The sequence below is a fragment of the Ylistrum balloti genome, unplaced genomic scaffold, assembly GCF_031769215.1.
Source record: "Ylistrum balloti isolate Yb309-2 unplaced genomic scaffold, AGI_CSIRO_Ybal_v1 Utg371082, whole genome shotgun sequence".
Lineage (NCBI taxonomy): Eukaryota > Metazoa > Mollusca > Bivalvia > Pectinida > Pectinidae > Ylistrum > Ylistrum balloti.
This window is the reverse complement of record NW_026782597.1, coordinates 1-21,787: the sequence shown is the minus strand read 5'-3', so window position 1 is coordinate 21,787 and position 21,787 is coordinate 1. Positions and strand designations below refer to the sequence as shown.

Below are 21,787 nucleotides of genomic sequence, written 5' to 3'. Positions count from 1 at the left end.
CTGCATCAATATATGCTCTGCTATACTACGATGTAAGTCCAAATGATTTAGTGTCATATTTTCTTAATGGGGCAGTAGAGTGAATATTACCCCAGTTTCAAGAAGTGTAGAAGCCCTTTTTTTGGGGGCATTGCAAGGCCTTACTGAATTTCTTCCTATTTCTAGTTCTGGGCATATACAGCTTATGAAGATTCTACTAAAAGCAAATGAGCTCCCCCTGCTATTTGATATTGTGCTGCATCTTGCCACACTCTTTGCTGTGCTTCTTTTTACAAGAAAACTTCTTTCCGCACTTTTGTTGACTTTACTGCGTGTACTTCAAGGCAAAAGCAAAGAGCAGGATAGAGAGCACCTGCGCCTCCTGAGCTATGTACTGCTTAGCACTTTTGCATCTGCCCCTTTTGGTTTTTTTGCAAGGTATGTGCTACTACCAAGTGCTTTTTTTAGAGCAGAAGCTCTTCTGCAATTAGCCCTTGCTTTCTTTCTTACTGCTGCAGTACTGATATCTACGAGGAGCTCTGGCGTAGCCACAAAGAGCGTGTACAGTAGCGCTACAAAATCTATGTTGAGTATGGGAGTAGGAACTGCCGTACTTATTGGGTTTGCACAGGGCTTTGCTGTTATCCCCGGTATTTCACGTTCAGGTATTACTATAGCATGTGCTTTGTTTGTAGGGGTAAGAAAAGAAGATGCGTTTCAATACTCTTTCCTTATTTCTATTCCCGCTATTTTTGCCGCCTTCTTGTTCAGTATAGATGCTGTTTCAAGCATGCTAGACACGCTTACTGTACTAGATATCATTCTTTCATCTCTCTGTGCCTTTCTTGTGGCTTTGTGCAGTTTAGCACTGCTACGTTACATGGTGCGAAGAGGAAGTATGTGGTATTTTTCTCTATACCTTTTTGCGCTAGCACTGTTTCTTTTTTTGCTACGGTGGAGTTTGTAGTACAGCTTGTAGGTGTGTTTGTACATGAGCAGCCACACAAGTAATACCATGTACAGCCCTTTATGTGCGAGATTTTACTTACTGCGAGAGAGAAAAAGTATACTCATTGTTTTCAGTAGTATTTGGATATCTAACACTACGTTCAAGTTTTTTATGTAGTAAATATCATAGCCTAGTTTTTTCTCAAAATTGTAGTTGTTTTTCCCAAAGGCGTCCTGTGCCCGAGCCCAGCCAACAAGACCGGGTTTTACAAGGTAGCGCAGTTTGTAATGAGGCAGCTGCTCTGATAGTACATGAAATAATTCTACGTGCTCACTTTGTGGACCTATTATTGTCATATCCCCTTTTAGTACGTTTAATATCTGTGGAAGTTTATCCAAGCGCAGACGCCAAAGCACAGTTCCTATCTTTGTTCTTTTTTCTTCTTTTCTATGCTTGCTTATGTGTTCTATTACTGTTTTTAGGGTGCTGTTTTGTGGTATTGGGGCTGTTTCTGCATCCTTTTCTGCTACCGTTCTAAACGTGTACTGGTAAAATGGACTAAGATACCTTCCTATCTGCCTTTGTTTTATAATAAGAGATCCCTTCTGCCTTGAACATTTTATAAGTATTGCAACAAGTAATAGTAATAACAGCAAGAGAGGGCTAAGGCTTATAAGCAAAATTAATTCACCTACTCTTCTTAAGAGTAGGTACACTGTGCGAGATGCCACATTTATATTGGACATGATCCAATGTTGATTTATGTTAGATACGGGGATGTAGTTGAAGATGTATTCAAAGAAGTTAGTAACGTGTATTACACTTACCGCTTGATGAAAAACACTATAAAAACTGTTGGAGAGTTTGCTAAACCAGTATGTACTTACTACAATGCTGTTCAATTTTTTTATTCTTAGTATTCTTTGTTCAATGTGTTCTATTTTACTATGAACCTTCTTAGCATCGATGTGTTGACATACGGCATCATAGTATTTTTCTGTACTTATTACCGCAACTATACTGTATTTTATGTAGGGGTCGTTGTGCACCCTTTGCACTAGTTTTAGCGAGAGAGGGTCAGACACACAGACGATAATACTATGACCACTAAAAAATCGTACATATATGTATTCAAAAAACCTACGCCAAAAGTAATTGAGCACAGCAAAAAGCACCGCAACAAGTGCAAGGTTAGTTTTTGGTGAGATAATGGTGTTGAGTGGAAGCAGGTAGAATACCGAAGTACTCAATAGAACGCTTAGCATAAGAGAAAAAAAGAGCCTGGTGGTTTGCAAGGGTATGCCTATGTTATAGAAGTCAAAGAGATAAAATAACAGTATCCAAAAGGGAAAGAGAATAAAGAATATACTATAGTGTTCTGCTATAAGCTCTGGGGTATTAAAGAGACGAATATGCAATACTGTGTACATGGATATACTAAGAAGTAGATAATCGAAAATCGCAAGAAAGAATTGTAAGTATCGCTTGAGTCTCATAAGATATCTTTTTCTATACACACCTCACACAAGACACATGTAATAGAGCTTGTGCTTTCTTATCTTTCATGATATAACAAGTATATGAAAAGAATATTTTTTCTGTTTCTTTTTTTGTTATGTTGTAGTACTGTTTTTAGCAATACCATTCCTTTTTATATTGTAACGAGTTCGTTGAATTTTGATGAGAGACAGCAACTCCTAGGACGTGAGGTATTGCGAAAAAGCACTATGGATGGAGCAAGCGCAAAGTTGTATCTACTTCCTCAGTATAGCACAACAGAAGAGCTACGTCGGTATATGGATCAAAAGCAAACGACGGTGCTGTATGAGGTGTTATTTCTTATTCCGCATGCAGATTCTTATGTAGGAGATGCTACAAATAGTGTAAAAGAGAGAACCGAAGAGACGTTACTGCGAGCGCAGCATACTACCATGCTACGATTTTTTAATGTACTACACAACATTAGCTCCTTCGATACCATAACATATAGGAATATACGAGATGGAAATGTACACCCCTTATTCAATAGTTCTATAAGAATCCGTGGCATGGATGACAAAAGCGAACTCCCCGAACTTACACCGCTTCTTGCTTTGAGCAGCACTGAACAGCAGAATAGTATTTTCGTGTTGCAAGATATGCCTCCTTTTGGAGATGTGATATCGAAGTACAAATACAGTCATAATGATAGCGTTCTTGTGTTTTCTGGGAACAATGCAAGTGTTATTCGCTACTTTGGTTTTGCTGTAGTAGCCCCCAAAGATATGTATATTACCAGTATTATATTTCGTACAGATGAGGGCGTGCTGGTCTATGGAATGGCCTCAGTACGTCTAGGTGCATTTTCGTTTCTTTTTGGGGATACTATTAACAACAGTTTTACAAGTAGGATGTTAGGTTTCTTCGATTGGTTTAGTGCTCAGGTGCAATTTACTCGCAATGAGTAGCGCTCTTTCTTGTAGCTCCTTCTTACTGCGTTGTAATGATCCTTCATGTCGCCTGTAATCCTTACTGACAAGAACACCAGCTACCCAGTACTAGCCCTTCTTTGTTTTGCGTAAAGTATCTTTGCTAATTCGTAGTCTATGTCGCTATCGATGTCTATAGAACATTCGGTTTCCATAATATATGCATAACAACGCTTGGTGAAAGGGTTTGTTTGTCTGTGATATGTGTCTACGCGCCCCCAGAAGATAGCCCCATGCATTTTGTAGTATTGAGGAAGACTCTGCCGTGATTTGTTCCTGTATTGCTTGGGAATAAAGTTATGCATGCTACAATTTTCTGCTAGTACGTTAATCCACGGTTGAGGTATGGGGGAAGGGCAAACGCTTACAACTATTTCTGCGTTCTTTTCTATAAGAAGCTTGTGTGAATTTTGTATATCTTCTGCACCACGCAAGGGAGAGGTGGCTTGCAGTACAGCAAAGTATGTGTAGTGTTCGTTGTTTTTTGCAAGCAATCGTAACACCTCTTTACTTACTTCAGAGCTGGGAACAGCATCCCCAGCTAAGGCCTCTGATCGTAAAAAGGGCACATCAGCACCATATTGCCTTGCGATACCTGCATATTTTTCTGAATCTGTGGATACTAGTACTTTTTCAAAAAGCTTTGAGTGTAGTGCCGCTTCTATGGTATGTGCCATAAGAGGCTTTCCCATAAAAGGAAGTATATTTTTATCTTTAAGGAGCTTAGAGCCCTTACGGGCGGGAATAATTGCAACATTCATATTTTTATTATAATAATTTATTATAGCTATTGAATTATAGTGAAACTTTTACTAATATAAACAATACATAAAGTAGAGTGTTTGCATGCTTGGAAAGTATATATAGAATAAGCAATGCTACATTGACAGGTATTGCTTACATTTATATGTATACAGTACCATAGCACATAATGAAGTAGAGGGTAGTGATGTATGGGTAATATCGTGCAGTATACAAAAAAAGTTAGTAGTAGTAGAAGTGTTTTATAATTGCGTTTAAGCTATATGAATTACACGACGAATATTAAGTGTTCTGTAGTAGGTAATATTATCTTCTATTTATGTAGAATGGTAGAACGAGAAACGCAGTAATATTGTATACTATAAATATATAGTGTGCCCTAATAGGAAGCATAGCAGGATCCCACACGGTAAGTATTTGTTATAATACCAAACTGTATTGATATATTTAAATAAAAAATAAAAAAAAATTGCTCCCTGCAAAAGAGTTGCTGTGAGCAAAAAGGAGTTACATATGTTTTCACAGATGTTTTCACAGTACCTTAAAGGGTTTGTGTATTTTTTTTGTACGATATCTACACTTAGCCTTGTTGCTATTAGTTGCACGGAAGTGACACAGCAATCGAAAGCAACCATGGTAGACGCGTTTACCATACTTCTCCCTCAAGAGGGGGATATAGATAAAACGGACATAACAGTACGTTGGGATGCTCTTGACATTACAGAAGTACGTAATACAGAGGGAGAGCCAGTACAGGCATCTGATATAACAATAGAGGTGTATCATGTAGAAGACCCAGCAAGCGCACCAACAGCACAAGATCTTATAGAAACCGGCAAAAAACTCACAACTCCTCTTACTGCTGAATCAAGCCATGTGAAAATAACAGAGCTTACGGCTGGTACACTATACTATGTAGTACTGAGAGCAGTGAATAGCACAGATGCAACGAAAACAGTAGTAAGTGCTGTGCAGGAGTACACAACCCTCTCCGGTGCAACTCCTCTCCCACAATTCACGTTGATTGAATGGCAAGAAGGTGACAGCCAAAGCGATAGCATAACAGTACGTTGGGATGCTCTTGACATTACAGAAGTACGTAATACAGAGGGAGAGCCAGTACAGGCATCTGATATAACAATAGAGGTGTATCATGTAGAAGACCCAGCAAGCGCACCAACAGCACAAGATCTTATAGAAACCGGCAAAAAACTCACAACTCCTCTTACTGCTGAATCAAGCCATGTGAAAATAACAGAGCTTACGGCTGGTACACTATACTATGTAGTACTGAGAGCAGTGAATAGCACAGATGCAACGAAAACAGTAGTAAGTGCTGTGCAGCAGTATACAACCCTCTCCGGTGCAACTCCTCCCCCACAATTCACGTTGATTGAATGGCAAGAAGGTGACAGCCAAAGCGATAGCATAACAGTACGTTGGGATGCTCTTGACATTACAGAAGTACGTAATACAGAGGGAGACCAGCACAGGCATCTGATATAGCAATAGAGGTGTATCATGTAGAAGACCCAGCAAGCGCACCAACAGCACAAGATCTTATACTCACAACTCCTCTTACTGGCAAGCCATGTGAAAATAACAGAGCTTACGGCTGATATAATAGCACATAGAGGTGTATCATCCTCCCCCACAATTCACTTTGATTGAATGGCAAGAAGGTGACAGCCAAAGCGATAGCATAACAGTACGTTGGGATGCTCTTGACATTACAGAACAGGGAGACAAGGCATCTGATATAACAATAGAGGTGTATCATGTAGAAGACCCAGCAAGCGCAAAACACAAGATCTTATAGAAACCGGCAAAAAACTCACACTCCTCTTACTGCTGAATCAAGCCATGTGAAAATAACAGAGCTTACGGCTGGTACACTACACTATGTAGTACTGAGAGCAGTGAATAGCACAGATGCAACGAAAACAGTAGTAAGTGCTGTGCAGGAGTACACAACCCTCTCCGGTGCAACTCCTCCCCCACAACTCACATTGATTGAATGGCAAGAAGGTGACAGCCAAAGCGATAGCATAACAGTACGTTGGGATGCTCTTGACATTACAGAATACACCAGATATCACAGCGGTACGCACCGCACCAACAGCAAAGGGCGGCCAGCACAGGCATCTGATATAGAGCAGTGAATAGCACAGTATAAAACAGTAGTAAGTGCTCGGAGTACACAACCCTCTCCGGTGCAAGCACGCACGCAAAGCGATAGCATAACAGTGAGAATACACCAGATATCACAGCGGTACGCACCGCGAAAGGGCGGCCAGCACAGGCATCTGATATAGCAGTAGAAGTATACCCCTCACTCTCAAAAACTCGAACCCTCACTCTCGAAGAAGATCACGTAACAATAACAGGGCTTGCAGCTGGAACAAGCTATATGATAATACTAACAACTGTAAACAAAACAGATACATCACAAACAACAATTAACTCAGAAAGAGCAATATACTCAACCCTCTCTATTGCTACTCATCCACCGACCCCCACGTTTGCTGATGTGCAAGCTAACGATATGCGAAGAAACAGTGTTACAGTGCGTTGGGATGCAATAGACGCCACAAGCACAATAGGGAGTAAGGGGCAAAATTTACTACCATCCGACATAATTATGTACTTCTACTATGTAGTAGATGTAGATGATGCATCACCAACGGTGGTTGATGTACTAAAAGTCGATCAAAGATTCCCTGCAGATGCACTTTCCTCAGAAAGCAGTCTGATACTTACAGGGTTAAATCCTGGCACGAACTATTATACAGTACTTCTAGCTATTAACAGGACGGATAGTTCTAAGATAACCGCAAGCACTACTGTGAAAAAGTACACAACACTTGCAGATTCAAGCATAGCAATGGTTCCTGAGTTTATAGAACAAACGACGAGTGACATAAATAGGAGCACAAATAAACTCACAGTAAAATGGCAGAATATAGATGTTAGCGGACTGATAAAAGCGGACGGCACCCCTCTAACAGCTTCAGAGATGAGTGTACAACTCTACTATTTAGAGTCTAGAACGGCAGTAGAACTATCAGAAGTATTAACAAGTGGAGCAACACAGGAAGCAACAGGAGATATGTCTTCTATGCAAATACCAATAAACCTTAACACATACTACTATATAGCGATGGAAGTCATTAGCAAGGTTGACGCTTCAAAAACCGCAATAAGTAACGAAGTAACAAAATATTATACACACGAGTATAGTCCCGAAACAAAAGCAACACTAAGAGAAGATGTCATGAGAATAATACGCACAGATTTTTCTTCAGATGTCAACAATATTGATACAAGTAAGATTACAGATATGTCAGAGCTGTTTTATGGAGTTCCCTATAATGGAGATATATCTCAGTGGGATGTCAGTAATGTAACAAATATGTCAGGTATGTTTAGAAATAGCCAGAATTTTAATCAAGACATAAGTAAGTGGGATATCAGTAATGTAACAAATATGTCAGGTATGTTTAATGGTGCTAGCGATTTTAATCAAGACATAAGTAAGTGGGATGTCAGTAATGTAACAAATATGTCAGGTATGTTTAATGGTGCTAGCAATTTTAATGCAGACATAAGTAAGTGGGATGTCAGTAATGTAACAAATATGTCAGGTATGTTTAATGGTGCTAGCAATTTTAATGCAGACATAAGTAAGTGGGATGTCAGTAATGTAACAAATATGTCAGGTATGTTTCAGAAAGCAAGTTCTTTTAATCGAGATATAGGTCATTGGAACGTAAACTCAGCTACAGATATGAATTATATGTTTGCAGAAGCTCATATTTTTAATCAAGATATCAGTAGGTGGAATGTAGGCAAAGTACAAAACTTTAGTCATATGTTTTATGATGCTAGAGAGTTTAACCAGGACTTAGAAGACTGGGATGTATCTCAGGCAAATTACATAAATGACATGTTTACAGATAGTGGGGTAGTAGAGAAACCAAGCTGGTGTATAAAAGAATACTATTGTTAGTTATGTGGTATGCATGCGACAATACCATAGATACAATACGCATTTTGCATTAGCGTAAAGATAAGAGCAGTTAGTTCGTTGTAGATCTAGCTGCTCTTTTTGTACTTCAAATTATTACATATTTACTTGAGTTCTTACTTGAAAGTTTTTTGAATTCTACTGCTGTACTCGCATATAATAAAAGCCTAGCAACAAACATAGAGAGGAAACAATGTATATATACAAGCAAAGAATACAAAACCATTTTTTATCTTCATTACTGCATCTAGACTTACTGTATCAGAATATGAAAACATAGAAGGAACTACTTTCCAGGCAACAGAAGTAGTAGCACCGAGTATTGCAAGTCCTTCTGAAGCAGATTTGAGTGGGAATAGCATACTGTGTGTTGTACTGAAATTAATGCTAACGGCGTTCTTGATAAAGATGTTGTAAACCTTCTTAGGTAGGTGTACTTCAAGTATTCTTTTGATAACCTAACAAGAAATATACAGTAAGATAACGAAATACAGAAAACTTCAGACGTACCCAAGAGGACTCGAACCTCCGACCTTCAGATCCGCAATCTGATGCTCTATCCAACTAAGCTATGGGTACAAAACTATATCGTATAAAATGCTATATCTTATACAGATGTAGAAATAGAAAATTTCGGAGAAGGTGGGATTCGAACCCACGGTACCTCGTTAGAAGTACAACTTCTTAGCAGGAAGCCCGATTCAACCTCTCTCGCACTTCTCCTGCTATTATTATAGCGTGTATGGGGAAAATAGAAAAGGTGTGATTGTCCATAGAGTATACTTGAATCTACATCAACTGCGACTCTAGTAGTTTTTTTACCATAGAGGGATTTGCCTTCCCTTTACTTGCCTGCATAACAGCTCCCATAAGAAAACCAAAAGATTTTGTATTACCATCCTTGTATTGCTTTGCTGCTTCCGCTTTCTGTTGTAGTACTGCGTGTATTATGCCAAGCAGTTCTTCCTCTGGCAGCTCCTGCAGCGAATACTTTTCAATAAGAAGTTCTGGGTCGCAGTCTTCTTCAAATATCTTCTCTAATACAATTTTTGCCATCTTTCCATGTAGCTTCCCTTCTTGTATTAGCTGTAGTAGAGAAGAGAAGCGCTCGGGTGTAAGCGGGGCAGAAGCAAAGTGTAGGGAGTGCTTATTGTAGAGTTTTTTTACATCTCCTGTAGCCCATGTAGCAACAAGTTTTGGGTCAACCCCTCTAGACAGAACATTCTCTAAGTAATCTACAGCAGTCTTTTCTTCCATAAAGAAATCCAAGAGACCGTGATCTAGACTATAAGTCTTTTGTAAACGCAGTTGGCGTTGACTTGGAAGTTCCACACCTTCTTCGTCTAAAGCAGTAAAGAAATCTGCACCAAGGGTTACAGGGCTAATATCAGGTTCGGGAAAATACCTATAATCATCTGCTTGTTCTTTGCTACGCATAGACACAGTAATATCCCTGTTTTCATTCCACAACCGAGTTTCCTGAACAATGTTTTTATTTTCAGTAAGCACAGTAGACTGCCTCTGTATTTCATACTCCAATGCAGCACGTACAAAACGAAAACTATTTACATTTTTGATCTCAACCTTCACTCCCAAGCCTTTTCCTGGATAATTGATAGACACATTCGCATCACAACGCAAAGATCCTTCTTCCATATTTCCGTCGCAGACAGCAAGGTAGCGTACTAAACGTCTAAACTGCCTTAGCATAGACTCCGCTTCTTCAGGGCTATGGAGTTCGGGTTCGGTAACTATTTCCATAAGTGGCGTTCCCGATCTGTTATAATCGCAGTAACTACTTTCTGAGCTATGGATCAGCTTACCCGCATCTTCTTCTAAATGAGCTTCATGAATACGAAGAGAACGCATTGTATTATTGTAGAGAAATCCAAAAACCCCATTTCTTCCAATAGGGGAATGAAATTGTGATATCTGGTAGTTTTTGGGGAGATCGGGATAAAAGTAATTTTTTCTATCAAACTGCACTGTTGGTGCAAGGGTGCATTGTAAGGCACGGGCTATTCTATATGCATATTGAATAGCCTTTGCGTTTGGCATGGGAAGCATGCCAGGAAAACCAAGGCAGACAGGGCATACGTTTGTATTCTGTGTATCACCAAAGTTATTGGGGCAGGAACAGAACATTTTAGAAGCTGTGCTTAGCTGTACGTGTATTTCTAGACCAATAAAAACATCAAAATTTTGCATGCACCTACAAATCCTTCATCATAGCTTCGCGGTCTTGTAAATCGCGAGAGCTATGTTCAAAAAATTTCTTCGCATATGGAGAATAGCGGTGCTCAAACAAATGAGCTGTATTTTCTAGAAAAAGACAAATTCTATCCTCAGTATACAATGGTCCTACTACCTGTGCCCCCATAGGAAGACCATTGTACCACGCAACGGGAAAGGAGGCCGCGGGCAGTCCTGCTAAATTCGCTACTACAGAAAATGTATCGCCTAGTTTTTGGGCGAAATCGCTTAATTGTGTATCATCAAAACGAAAAGATTGGGTAGGGAACACAGGAAGTATGAGTAAATCATAGTGCTTAAATAAGGAGAGCAATGTCTTTTGTATGTGCTTTTGTAATGCACGTGCCTTTGTATAGTACTGATCTTGAAAACCTGATTGTAAAATATAAGCACCTGTAAGCACTCGCAGCTTTACCTCGGAGCCAAAACCAGCATTTCTTGATCTACGCACAAGGTCTGCGCTGCTCTGTGCGGTGGCATCGCGTGTGCCGTAGCGGATACCATCGAAGCGAGCGAGGTTTGAGCTTGCCTCTGCTGTGCTTATGTTTAGATACACAGCAGCAGCGTAATCAAAAATAGGGAGGTCAATCTCTGTAACCTCATAACCAATATTTCTATACTGTTGCACCGCAAGAAGCATGCCGTTACGTATTTCTTCTGCAATGTTTCTTCTTGGAATATATACTGCTACCTTTTTTACCTGTTCTGAAGGTGTTTTTTGAGGATAAAAAGAGCTTGTGTCTTTAGGGTCTCTTCCCTTTACTTTTATTATCGAGAAAATCTTTCGTAGCCAGGAGGGTTGCTCTGCAATAATGCCTATTACATCTAAGGAAGACGAATACGCCACGAGACCATAGCGCGATACAGCACCATAGCTAGGTTTAAGCCCCCATACTCCACAGAACATAGCTGGTTGTCGTACTGAGCCTCCAGTGTCACTCCCCAATGCAAAAGGCACCATACCAGCAGCAACAGCAGCAGCAGATCCTCCGCTCGAGCCTCCAGGGCTCCTTCCTATATCCCAGGGATTTGCCGTACGCCCGAAAATACTATGAGTCGTGGAAGAACCCATGCCAAACTCGTCCATATTTGTTAACCCTACAATACTAAATCCTGCATCAAGCAGTTGAGCTATAGCACTGGCATGAACAGGGCTTGTAAAATCTTTCAGGAGATTGGAGGCGCAATGTAGTGGCATTCCCTTCATAGCTATATTGGACTTTATAGCACAAGGAATCGAATGAGTACTACTTGCAGCATGAGTAGCATCTCCATGCACGGCATCTACTTTCCTGGTTTGTATGTTTTCGTTATAAAACACAAATGCATTAAGGTCTTTGTTTATCTTCTTTATTACATTGAAGTACCCCGTGCTATCGCCGTGTAACCCCGATAAAGATTCGCTTGTAATACGAGAGGAAGTGAGTATTGTGTTCCAGTAATCGTCTTTCATATATACAGCTCTATACTTGCTATACTAATTATAGAGTAATTAAAGGTAACAGTGTATAGCATAAGTAATCTTATGTTTTGTTTGTAATACTTGCTACTATCACTAAGCACCAGAGCATGCATCATATCTGTTCGTTTGTTCTCGTGTACGTTTTTTATATGCTGGTGCTGTGTATGCTTTTACTGTGTTGTGTATTATTGTTGTTTATGTGTTCTTGTAGCGTTTGTGCTACTTAGTTGTAGGTAGTATTACAGCACATTAGGGATAATAAAATAATTGTCTTCGTGCTCTGCGCTCTTAGCAATAAGAGTATCAACGTCTTTGTGCTGTACTAACTCGTCCTTTCTCCATACACCGTTTTTTGTTTCTTTTTCACTTACTTCTTCTAATTCTTGTGTATCGATAGTGTTCATAACAGAAAAATACTCTACTAGCATAGCAAGGGAAGTCTCCAGTTCTTTACATTCTGCGTCAGTAACTGATATGTTTAATAATTCAGCTGTTTGCAACACCGTTTCTTTTGCTATCACTATTCTTATTTTCTTACATTTTGTATTATACGTCAAGTGCTAAGTGCTATACTCTTTTTGCGCGTTTAAGAAAAGCACCCTATATGCATACATGGAAGTAAGACCATGAGCAGGGAAGGTACGATATCCTGCTATGCTAAAGCATAGGTTATAGAGTATGCGCCTTACAATATTTCACTAGTGTTCTATAATAAATATGTGCCAGCGTGGTGAAATTGGTAGACACGCTAGACTCAAAATCTAGTAGGAATTATCCTGTGTGGGTTCAAGTCCCACCGCTGGTATTATCTTTTAGTATCCATAGAAAAGAGCGTATTCTTCCTTCTTTAGTACGCAGTATTTTGAATTTTCCCAGCACAGTTGGCACTACAGTGCCCAAAGTGGGTAGATTTTGCGTAATTTCAAGAATATAGCCTCCTATAGTAGAAGATTCATGCTTTTCTTCCAATACAATGCCTACGTACTCCTCTAGCTTAGTAAGTGCAGACGATGCATCTATAAGTATACGTCGAGAATCTAGCTTCATAAACAACGCGTCAGTATCAGAACTACTATACGTGTTTCCTGGTATGTCAAAGATGTAGTAAATAATATCTTTTAGTGTAATAAGCCCCGAGATTCCTCCAAATTCATCTGTTACAATACTAAGATACTGTGCACGTTCCCTCATTATTTCTACAAGCTCATCCATAGCTTTGTGTTCAGGGGTGAAAAGAGTTTTTTCTACTAATTCATAGAGTTTTGTGTGTTTGTTTTTTTCAGAGATAAGATCATGCAAGTGAACCACCCCAATAATATGCTCAGCATTGTCTTTGGAATACACAGGGTAGAAGTTATGGAGGTGCTTGTTTATGGTATCTTGTATCTCACTGGGGCAGCAGTGTGACGAAAAGCTTATGAGTGATTTTCTATGCACCATAATCGAGCTAATTGAAAGATGCGAGAAACCAAGAATGCGCGTTATGGCATGTGTGTGTTTTAATTTCAGCTCGCCTTTTGAATGAGCATTGAAAAAGAGTCGTGCTAAGTTCTGACGGGATAAAACCTCGCTGTCCTGACGGGCGGTATTCTTTTGCACCAACTTGTGCATAATAGTAGTAAAGTTGTTAAGAATAATAGATATAGGGGAAAGTAGTAATTGAAAAAAATACAAGGGAATAATTGTTCGTAGCATGATTGCATAGTTATAACGCAGAGAAAGTTGCTTCGGTCCTATTTCGCAGAACACCAGTAGAAAAAACGTTATCATACCAGTGATAATAGCAAGTGTTTTATTGCCAAGTAGCTGTATCAATAGGTAGCTTGTTGCTATAGAGAAGCCTGTATTTGCAGAAGTGTTTCCTATAAGTATAGTGCTTAACACCTTCATAGGATCAGCTATAAATTTTTGCAGAATCCTACCCCTCAGTGGAAACTTTACAATAATAATATTCTGATGCATTTTACTCAAAGAGGTAAATGCTGTTTCTACTCCAGAAAAAAAAGAAGAAAGTAAAAAAGTGCTCCCGATAATAATGAAATAAGCAGTCATTGAATCAAACACAATTATTGCATAGATTATATATTAGCATAACATACTTCTAAGCATGGTAAGAAAACCACAGCAACGTCATTTGTCGCCACTACGGCAGATACTCCATCGAGATATTATCCAACCCAAAAAGGGTATAATGCGTTCCCAATAGCCGAATAGCCTCTCTTGTAATAATTGTGGGTACTCTCTGTGATTGAAATAGTGTATTAAGTTCTGTTTGTATGAGTTTCTGTATTCTGTGATTCTCTAAAGTACTGTACCCACCAAGAGGATCAGACTGGTACTGTATAATTCTCAAATGAGACACAGCAACATTCAGGCTAGTACTGCTATCAGTTGTGTTTCTGATGGTATTTAATTGAGGGAGATCTGTCCAACCAACAGTCGCTCTTATATTTACAAATATCCCCTGCGGATTATTTTGGAATGAGATAGGGAGATAGCTCTCTTCTATCTCAAGATCAAAAGGAAACATAATACGTAAGTATAAATCTCCAGCTTGAAATACTGATCTGTTATCGTCAATAAACCCCGATTCCCCCACTAGTTTTGCACTGTGCAAAAAACGAGGGATTTGTGGTTCAGTGCGGGTTTCTGTATCTGCTGTGTTTATTGTACTGTCAATGTTATCTGGTGTAGCGTCTAGTGATTTCTCTGCTGATTCCACAGTGGAATTCTTTGGGGCTAAGCGTGAGATAATACTTTCTTCAAAAGGAAGAGGTGCTAAGTCGAAAAGAGCAAATACAACAACTAACGCAATGTTGATAATGATAAATACGCATATCCAAAGAAGATAGAATATAAAATTAGAAGAATTAGAGTTCATTCAATATCCTTCATTCAGTTGAGTGCATGCATTCCCATAATATATAAATCATCATTTTAATTATACTATACTTTATGAAGTAACGTATTCAAGAGAATACATACAACGCACAGATAGCGTTTAGCGCTTTAGCGATGTTGTAATAAACAGGAGCAACATAAGAGGATAAAATAGAAGTATTGAAGTATAATAAGAGTATACATTACCACATAACATGAACATAGAAAGAATTAAGCAAATAAGAGATGTATTTTCGTATTCGCGTCGCTTCAAAAAGAAAACATTTGTTATTCATATAGACGATGCGTTACTAGACACCGATATGGTGGGTTCTTTATTACAAGATATACACCAGTTAGTTGAATCTGGAATATATATAGTACTTCTTGCGGGAATACGAACCACAACAAAGCGTATGTTCTCGCAATTTGGGCGTAGCACACAGTTCTTGTGGGATAGCGCTGTTGTAGTAGAAGAAACAGACATAGAATTACTACAAAGTGTAGTGTTTGAAACTACAGGGAAGATACTTGCAGCGTTTGCAAGTATGCAACAGGTAGCGGTAGTAGGAAACTGGGCAAGCGCCAGAAGCAGAGGGGTGGTACATAATAAAGATCTTCTCTATTCAGGAAAACTAGATAAGATAGATAGAACTGCCATACAGAAACTTTTTGAGAATAATGTAGTACCAATTTTTCCTCCACTAGGATGGAGTAAACGAAAAAAGCCCTACTACCTTTCTTCTATTGAGTTGGCGGCCCAAGTGAGCATTATTTTAGGGGCAGCAAAACTAATATATGTACAGGAAGAAAGTAACGAATACCTCTTCGAGGAACTTGCGTTAGATAAGGAGTCTGAATTATCTAATGTTCCAGTAGAGGGGGGTTCTATCCGAGTTACCGTGGAAGGGGCGAAGCAGATACTACAGAATACTATCAAAAGTCACAAAGATGAAACTGGGCATATGCTCCAATCAGCAACCCAAGCATTAGACAAGGGTGTGGAGAGAGTACACTTACTGGATGGGACCATCGATGGGGTTCTACTGTTAGAAATCTTTTTTGATCAAGGAATAGGGGTTATGCTGCATTCCGATGAATATAAATCCATCGGCCCCATCGCAGAATCTGATATAGAGACTGTGTACAACATTATGCTTCCTCATATCAGAAAAGGAACTCTGCTTTTCCGTGAACCCGAAACTATACGTAAGCGTATGCACGACTATGTATCCTATCGTGTAGATGGTGAGATATATGGCGTGGCAGCATATCACAAACTAGACACGCATTCTGTAGAGATAGCGGCAATTGCAATAAGAGAGCGCTATGAAAACTTCGGGGTAGGAAGACGCTTAGTGCAGTATCTGCTAAAAAAAGCACAAAGTGAACGTTATAACAATATCTTCTGTCTCACTCGGTCCATAGGAGATTGGTTTGAAGAGTTGGGATTTAAGCAAGTCGACGCTACACAGCTCCCAAAAATACGTTACGCTCAATATATCTCTGCTGGAAGAAATAGCAGGGTATACCTTTATAAGAATTAGCTCTTAGTAGAGAAGAGTGTGCAACCCTTTGCGTACTCCTTGCAGAACACGAGATCATATATTGAGTGAGTGTAGTTCTTAGACCAGTTATCGCTTGTAATCTTCCATGGCAGGGTTTGTAGTTGCTGTGAGTTCTTCGCATAGAAGTACACCGGATACCCCGCGTTCCTAAACAGTGCGATGCAAGCTGCGTAATCCCAGATCTTTGCTTTTCCGCTGTAGACGGTAGCGTTTCCAGCCAGTACCTCGCGGATAGAGAAAACGCAGGACCCAAGCTGCGGATTCTTGCGAGCAAGTGAGTGGGTTGTGAGTTTGTTGCTTTGTTGTTTCTGCGTGGTATGTGCTGTGTCTGTACCCTCTGCTGTATCTTTGCTGTACAGAAGTAGTTGTGATGTATCTATGTTTTGTATTTCTGATAAAGGGACATCTGATACATAGTAATATGTCCCTTTCTTAGTACTTATATGCATCTCACGAATATCAGGTAGCACAATAGCCCCATGTTTGAATTCATAATTTTCTGTATAACCTATGCTTATACCCCATAATGGAAGACCATTAAGAAAGTTATTGGTACCATCAATAGGATCTATTATCCAAACTTTCTTTGATAAAAGGTGATGCGCATCGTAGCGCTGTAGTTTTTCCACTACACCCTCTTCTCCTAAAACAAAGGTATGCTGGGAACTGTTTTCTATTTCCTTACATAAAAAATGTTCTACCTCTAAATCTGCGTTGGTAAACACTTCGTTTTTACTGCTCAATGAAGTATTTTTCTTATATACTGAAATGTTTTTTCTGCATGCAAGGGCTATTTTGCTTGCTTCAAGTAATAGTGTAGAAACAAATTCCATGTCCCATTCCATACAACCATTGTATTATAGTATTGAGTAAAAGATGTGAGAAATACACGGTAAGCAAGTAGCGCTGTAGTATTTAGTAACGATATCATGAAATATAGTAAACAACACCCAGATAAGTAGTACAAGCAATCTAGTTATTACTATACAAGTATAGTATACTTATCTACATGGCAGTATCGAAAGCAAAACAAAAGACACACACAAGCGTACAAGCTCTGCAAGAACAAGTGGTAACGTATGCAATTCCTCAAAGCTTTAACCCATTTGAAATTGGAGAACGTATTATTCGAATAGAAGAAGAGCTTAAGCACCAACGTGAACTTATGCACGAAGGGTTTAAGATGATGGACAAACGCTTTGAAGACATGCAGAAAAACATGGACAGACGTTTCGAAGTAGTGGACAGACGTTTCGACGCCATGCAGAAAAACATGGATAAACGTTTTACTGTTGTTCTGTGGATTATAGCAGGAGGCTTTGCAGGAACCTGGTCTATTTTAGCTTTACTTATAAGCAATATGCTTGCATAACGTGCTTCACGATAATACAAGCAATCTAGTTATTACTATACAAGTATAGTATACTTATCTACATGGCAGTATCGAAAGCAAAACAAAAGTCACACACAAGCGTACAAGCTCTGCATAATTCATGGGATGTCAAAAACGTCAACGTACAAGCTCTGCAAGAACAAGTGGTAACGTATGCAATTCCTCAAAGCTTTAACCCATTTGAAATTGGAGAACGTATTATTCGAATAGAAGAAGAGCTTAAGCACCAACGTGAACTTATGCACGAAGGGTTTAAGATGATGGACAAACGCTTTGAAGACATGCAGAAAAACATGGACAGACGTTTCGACGCCATGCAGAAAAACATGGACAGACGTTTCGACGCCATGCAGAAAAACATGGATAAACGTTTTACTGTTGTTCTGTGGATTATAGCAGGAGGCTTTGCAGGAACCTGGTCTATTTTAGCTTTACTTATAAGCAATATGCTTGCGTAGTAGAAGTTCTTATAGCAATGATATGTATTCTTTGTTCTTTGTATGGTGTGTAATCGCTTTTCCACAGAGGGATCAGAGTAGGTACTAAATATATACTATTTCTATAGCTAAAAAATAATATAAAACATGCTAATACATAGTATATACACATAAATACACAACATATTATGCAATGTATATATAGTAAATATACAATATTTCTAAAATAATAATGAATAACAGCTTGTGCAATTATAGTGGTATACATAATATACACAACGCACAAGAAATACTAGGCAGACAACAATTAATGATATAGTAATATTAGTGGGTTATATAAAACAATCAGCTATTAAGATCATGCAAGACGCGCTGCTCAATAGTGATGTAAATATCGTATTTCCAAATAGAACACTCCGTAATCATTGGCTTAGGGTTTTAAGTATGCATATGGGAGCTGTGCACGTAAAACGTGTTCTGGATATCACAGAATTTTTCACTGCGTTGATAGATACATACAAGGCTAGATACCACCCCTCGCATATTCGAGTTCTTGCTCCGCAAGAATCTCGCCTTATTCTTTACTCTCTTTTGCAGGACAAGGAGATATGCAAAACAATACTTCATATAGAAGAAGTGGAGGAAGCAAGCAGATTGCATGCTCCGTTTCCTTATGAATATACAGAGAAACTTTCTTCGCTCTTCCATTCCTTTTTCTTTTTTCTTCAGCATGCACATTCACTTGCACTAAACGATTCTATCGCAACTCTTTATGAAGCGTACACGGCATTGCTGCAGTCTACAGCATGCATTGATAAATATGGACTACTCTACCAACTCTACAGCGAGGGAATGCAGAAGAATAGTGACAGCAAAGTAAAAGAGATGACATGTTCTACCCCCTTCCTGTTTGCTTTTCCACAATTGCTGGAATGTGAAGTGCTATCTCAACTTTATTTTCTAGAGCAAAAAAAAGCTATGAACGCACGGTGCATGGTATTTCATGCTGATAAAGATACACAAGCATGTACGAGCGTTACGCTTACTGAACTAAGAGAAAACTACATAGGTAGCACAGAGGAGAAAAAAGAACAAAACACCGTAAATGCTGTATTTAAGTGTGGTCATATTAATGATGAATTAGATTTTGTTTGCTCCTCAATAGCACAGCTACTTGCAACAGAAAAACCCCACAACATAGCTATTACATTATGCAAGTACTCCGCATCCTTGGAAGGAAAGTTAAGAAATATAGCAGCGCGCTATGCCATACCTATACATACTTCCTATAGCACCCCATACCCCTTGCTCTCTCAACTTATGAGTGTGTATGTAAAAAACTACGGTGTAAGATACATGGACGAACTTCTTATGGACCCGCGGATACAATGGAAGTACAGAGATAAGCATATATCCATACTCCACATTGGGTATGCTAATATAGCAACAAGCACAGCAAACGACTATCTATGGAAAGTAGCATTGAAACCAGGCGAGAAGAAACGAGTCGGAGAAAGTACATATGCAGCAGATGATGTTATAGGCAATCTTTCACTACATGATTATTTCGATCGTTTTCAAAAGGCAGTAAAATCTGTCTGTACTGCAAAAACTTTCCTACATCTCCGAGAAGCAATATACACGTTTCTTGACTCTTTTGTAGATTGTGTTTCGCCAAAAGAAGAAACAGAAGCAAGAGTAGAAGAAGAGTGGGTACGTACATTACGTCGTTCGCTTAGCGAATACGTGATATTTAGTAGGTACATGCAAACACAAACAGGCACACAAAACACAACGCGTATACAAAAAAATATAGAAACCTCTCAAATATTCGAAGAAGGTCTAGGTTTAGACCCTTTTGCTATACTGTGTGCTAACTTAAAAACATTTACTCCCAGCAAAGACAAACACGCATCAGCAGTACATGTATTACGTTTTCCTCATTCATCCTTCTGTGGTTTTACACATCATTTTTTTGTAAATTTTAGTCAGGACAATATACACAGCATACTCTCTCCCAAAGATATGTTTTCTACCATACTAGCGAAACAATATATTGGCCCAGAGCGTGAGCTCTTATATGAGAAGCGCAAACGCTTTCTTATAGACAACGTAACTACATGCAATGACAACTGCACCCTCAGTTTTTCAGAGCAAACGGAAATGGGTTTGCAGCTTTCTCCAAATTACTGGAAGCATATACAGAGCGTGGGAGAGAATGCAGGCATACTTAAGAAAGAGCAGAAACGCTGGCGGCAGTTACTTGCTGGACAGTTTAGTGTTGAAAGGTCATTTGATGAAGCGCGCATTACTCATGCGCAGCTGCAAGGTATGGAGTTTCAAAAACAACTAGGTGTCATAGGGAGGAGGAAATCCTTTTTTTCGTATTCTATGCCTAAAACACTAAAATCGTTGTTTCAAAAAGAGCTAAAACAAGAAACATCTACATCTGTGAATAGAAAGGTATATCCGAGTACTATTTCTCAGATTCTCAAAAACCCCCTACAATATTTCTTTGATACTGTTTTAGGGGTAAGGCCACTCTTCCGTATAGTAGACATATTTTCGCTTGAACGCCAGCAGTACAGTAGCGGACTACACCAAATATTTGCTCGTATAGCAAAAATTTTTCACGACAAGATAAGTGCTATAGGATTCACAACGCTTACTATAAAAGACGTAGAAGAATTATTCAAATACGTACCTCTTAAAGAAGAAAATATTCAAGAATACAAAGAAATTATGTCACAGTACCCTACACATATATTGCAACGTGTAGTTATGGAAGATGCTGTGGACAAGACTGTGCTGTATCATTACATCATACATCTTTTTGTGTTTATGTTGCAGGAAGGAAGTACTATTTCTCAGATTGAAGAACATATGAAAAAAGATCTCTCAACACTCACAGAGTTTCATTTTCCGCCTTTTCTTTTACAAGGTAAACCAGATATTGTTTTTAATAATCGATCTAGCAATCAGTATGTTGTTTTTGATTACAAACTTCATAAGATCAAGAATGTGGATAGATTGAGAGAGGCTGTCAGCCAGCTATGGGCATATAACGCATTCTATGATGATAATCTTACATTGATAGAACACTATGATGACAGAAATCATACGCATAGCACAACTACAGAAGTAACAGCAGATACTGTTGCACAGCAGTATTGTGCACATGGTATGCTGTACTACATAGCAGAGAGCACTGCTCGGAAAGGGGTAGCTGAAACATTCTTCCCTCCCAGAGCTTCATTATTACAAGAAAGTGTATTGGAGCATGTACAGAGTATGTATGAATTATTACGAAAGAATACGGGTTATGAAATCTCTGTAGAAGCATACAAAAATCGTGCAATAACAAAAAGCACATCGCGTTTACTTGCACAGATGCATGCGTTTACCACGCAGCTACCCAAACAACTTTCCTTAGTGTTGAATTATATATATGAACTAAATTTCCCAGAGTATTTTATGAATATACAAGAGGAACGCAGGCGGAATAAGGAAAAAGAACAACAGGATAAGGTAGAACTAAGCGAAACAGAGGGAGAAGCAAAAGAGAGCGATACAGACACGCATGCAATGTCTCTCGCCGAATTATATGAT

At 39.0% G+C, this 21,787-nt stretch overlaps 5 protein-coding genes and 2 non-coding genes across 7 annotated transcripts; 2 read left to right on the top strand and 5 right to left on the bottom strand.

The window, feature by feature from the left end:
• Positions 1-3,455: 3,455 nt before the first annotated feature.
• On the bottom strand, positions 3,456-4,157 carry LOC132560570 (N-acylneuraminate cytidylyltransferase-like). The gene has a single exon (XM_060225235.1). The coding sequence runs from the start codon at positions 4,155-4,157 to the stop codon at positions 3,456-3,458; it is 702 nt and encodes a 233-aa protein (XP_060081218.1).
• Positions 4,158-8,690: 4,533 nt separating this feature from the next.
• Trnar-gcg (transfer RNA arginine (anticodon GCG)) lies at positions 8,691-8,764 on the bottom strand. The gene has a single exon. It is a non-coding gene; the product is annotated as a tRNA-Arg (tRNA).
• Positions 8,765-8,974: 210 nt separating this feature from the next.
• On the bottom strand, positions 8,975-10,330 carry LOC132560569 (aspartyl/glutamyl-tRNA(Asn/Gln) amidotransferase subunit B-like). Its single transcript, XM_060225234.1, has one exon. It carries the CDS (start codon positions 10,328-10,330, stop codon positions 8,975-8,977), a length of 1,356 nt encoding a protein of 451 aa, XP_060081217.1.
• A 67-nt stretch (positions 10,331-10,397) lies between these two features.
• LOC132560568 (glutamyl-tRNA(Gln) amidotransferase subunit A-like) lies at positions 10,398-11,891 on the bottom strand. Its single transcript, XM_060225233.1, has one exon. The coding sequence runs from the start codon at positions 11,889-11,891 to the stop codon at positions 10,398-10,400; it is 1,494 nt and encodes a 497-aa protein (XP_060081216.1).
• Positions 11,892-12,621: 730 nt separating this feature from the next.
• Trnal-caa (transfer RNA leucine (anticodon CAA)) lies at positions 12,622-12,705 on the top strand. Its single transcript has one exon. It is a non-coding gene; the product is annotated as a tRNA-Leu (tRNA).
• Positions 12,706-14,995: 2,290 nt separating this feature from the next.
• Positions 14,996-16,327, top strand: LOC132560567 (amino-acid acetyltransferase-like). Its single transcript, XM_060225232.1, has one exon. It carries the CDS (start codon positions 14,996-14,998, stop codon positions 16,325-16,327), a length of 1,332 nt encoding a protein of 443 aa, XP_060081215.1.
• LOC132560566 (inositol-1-monophosphatase-like) lies at positions 16,324-17,181 on the bottom strand. Its single transcript, XM_060225231.1, has one exon. The coding sequence runs from the start codon at positions 17,179-17,181 to the stop codon at positions 16,324-16,326; it is 858 nt and encodes a 285-aa protein (XP_060081214.1).
• Positions 17,182-21,787: the final 4,606 nt, after the last annotated feature.

Coding starts and splice junctions, on each gene's coding strand:
- LOC132560568 (XM_060225233.1), bottom strand. CDS start 11,891: ATGAAAGACGATTACTGGAACACAATACTCACTTCCTCTCGTATTACA.
- LOC132560567 (XM_060225232.1), top strand. CDS start 14,996: ATGAACATAGAAAGAATTAAGCAAATAAGAGATGTATTTTCGTATTCG.
- LOC132560566 (XM_060225231.1), bottom strand. CDS start 17,181: ATGGAATTTGTTTCTACACTATTACTTGAAGCAAGCAAAATAGCCCTT.
- LOC132560569 (XM_060225234.1), bottom strand. CDS start 10,330: ATGTTCTGTTCCTGCCCCAATAACTTTGGTGATACACAGAATACAAAC.
- LOC132560570 (XM_060225235.1), bottom strand. CDS start 4,157: ATGAATGTTGCAATTATTCCCGCCCGTAAGGGCTCTAAGCTCCTTAAA.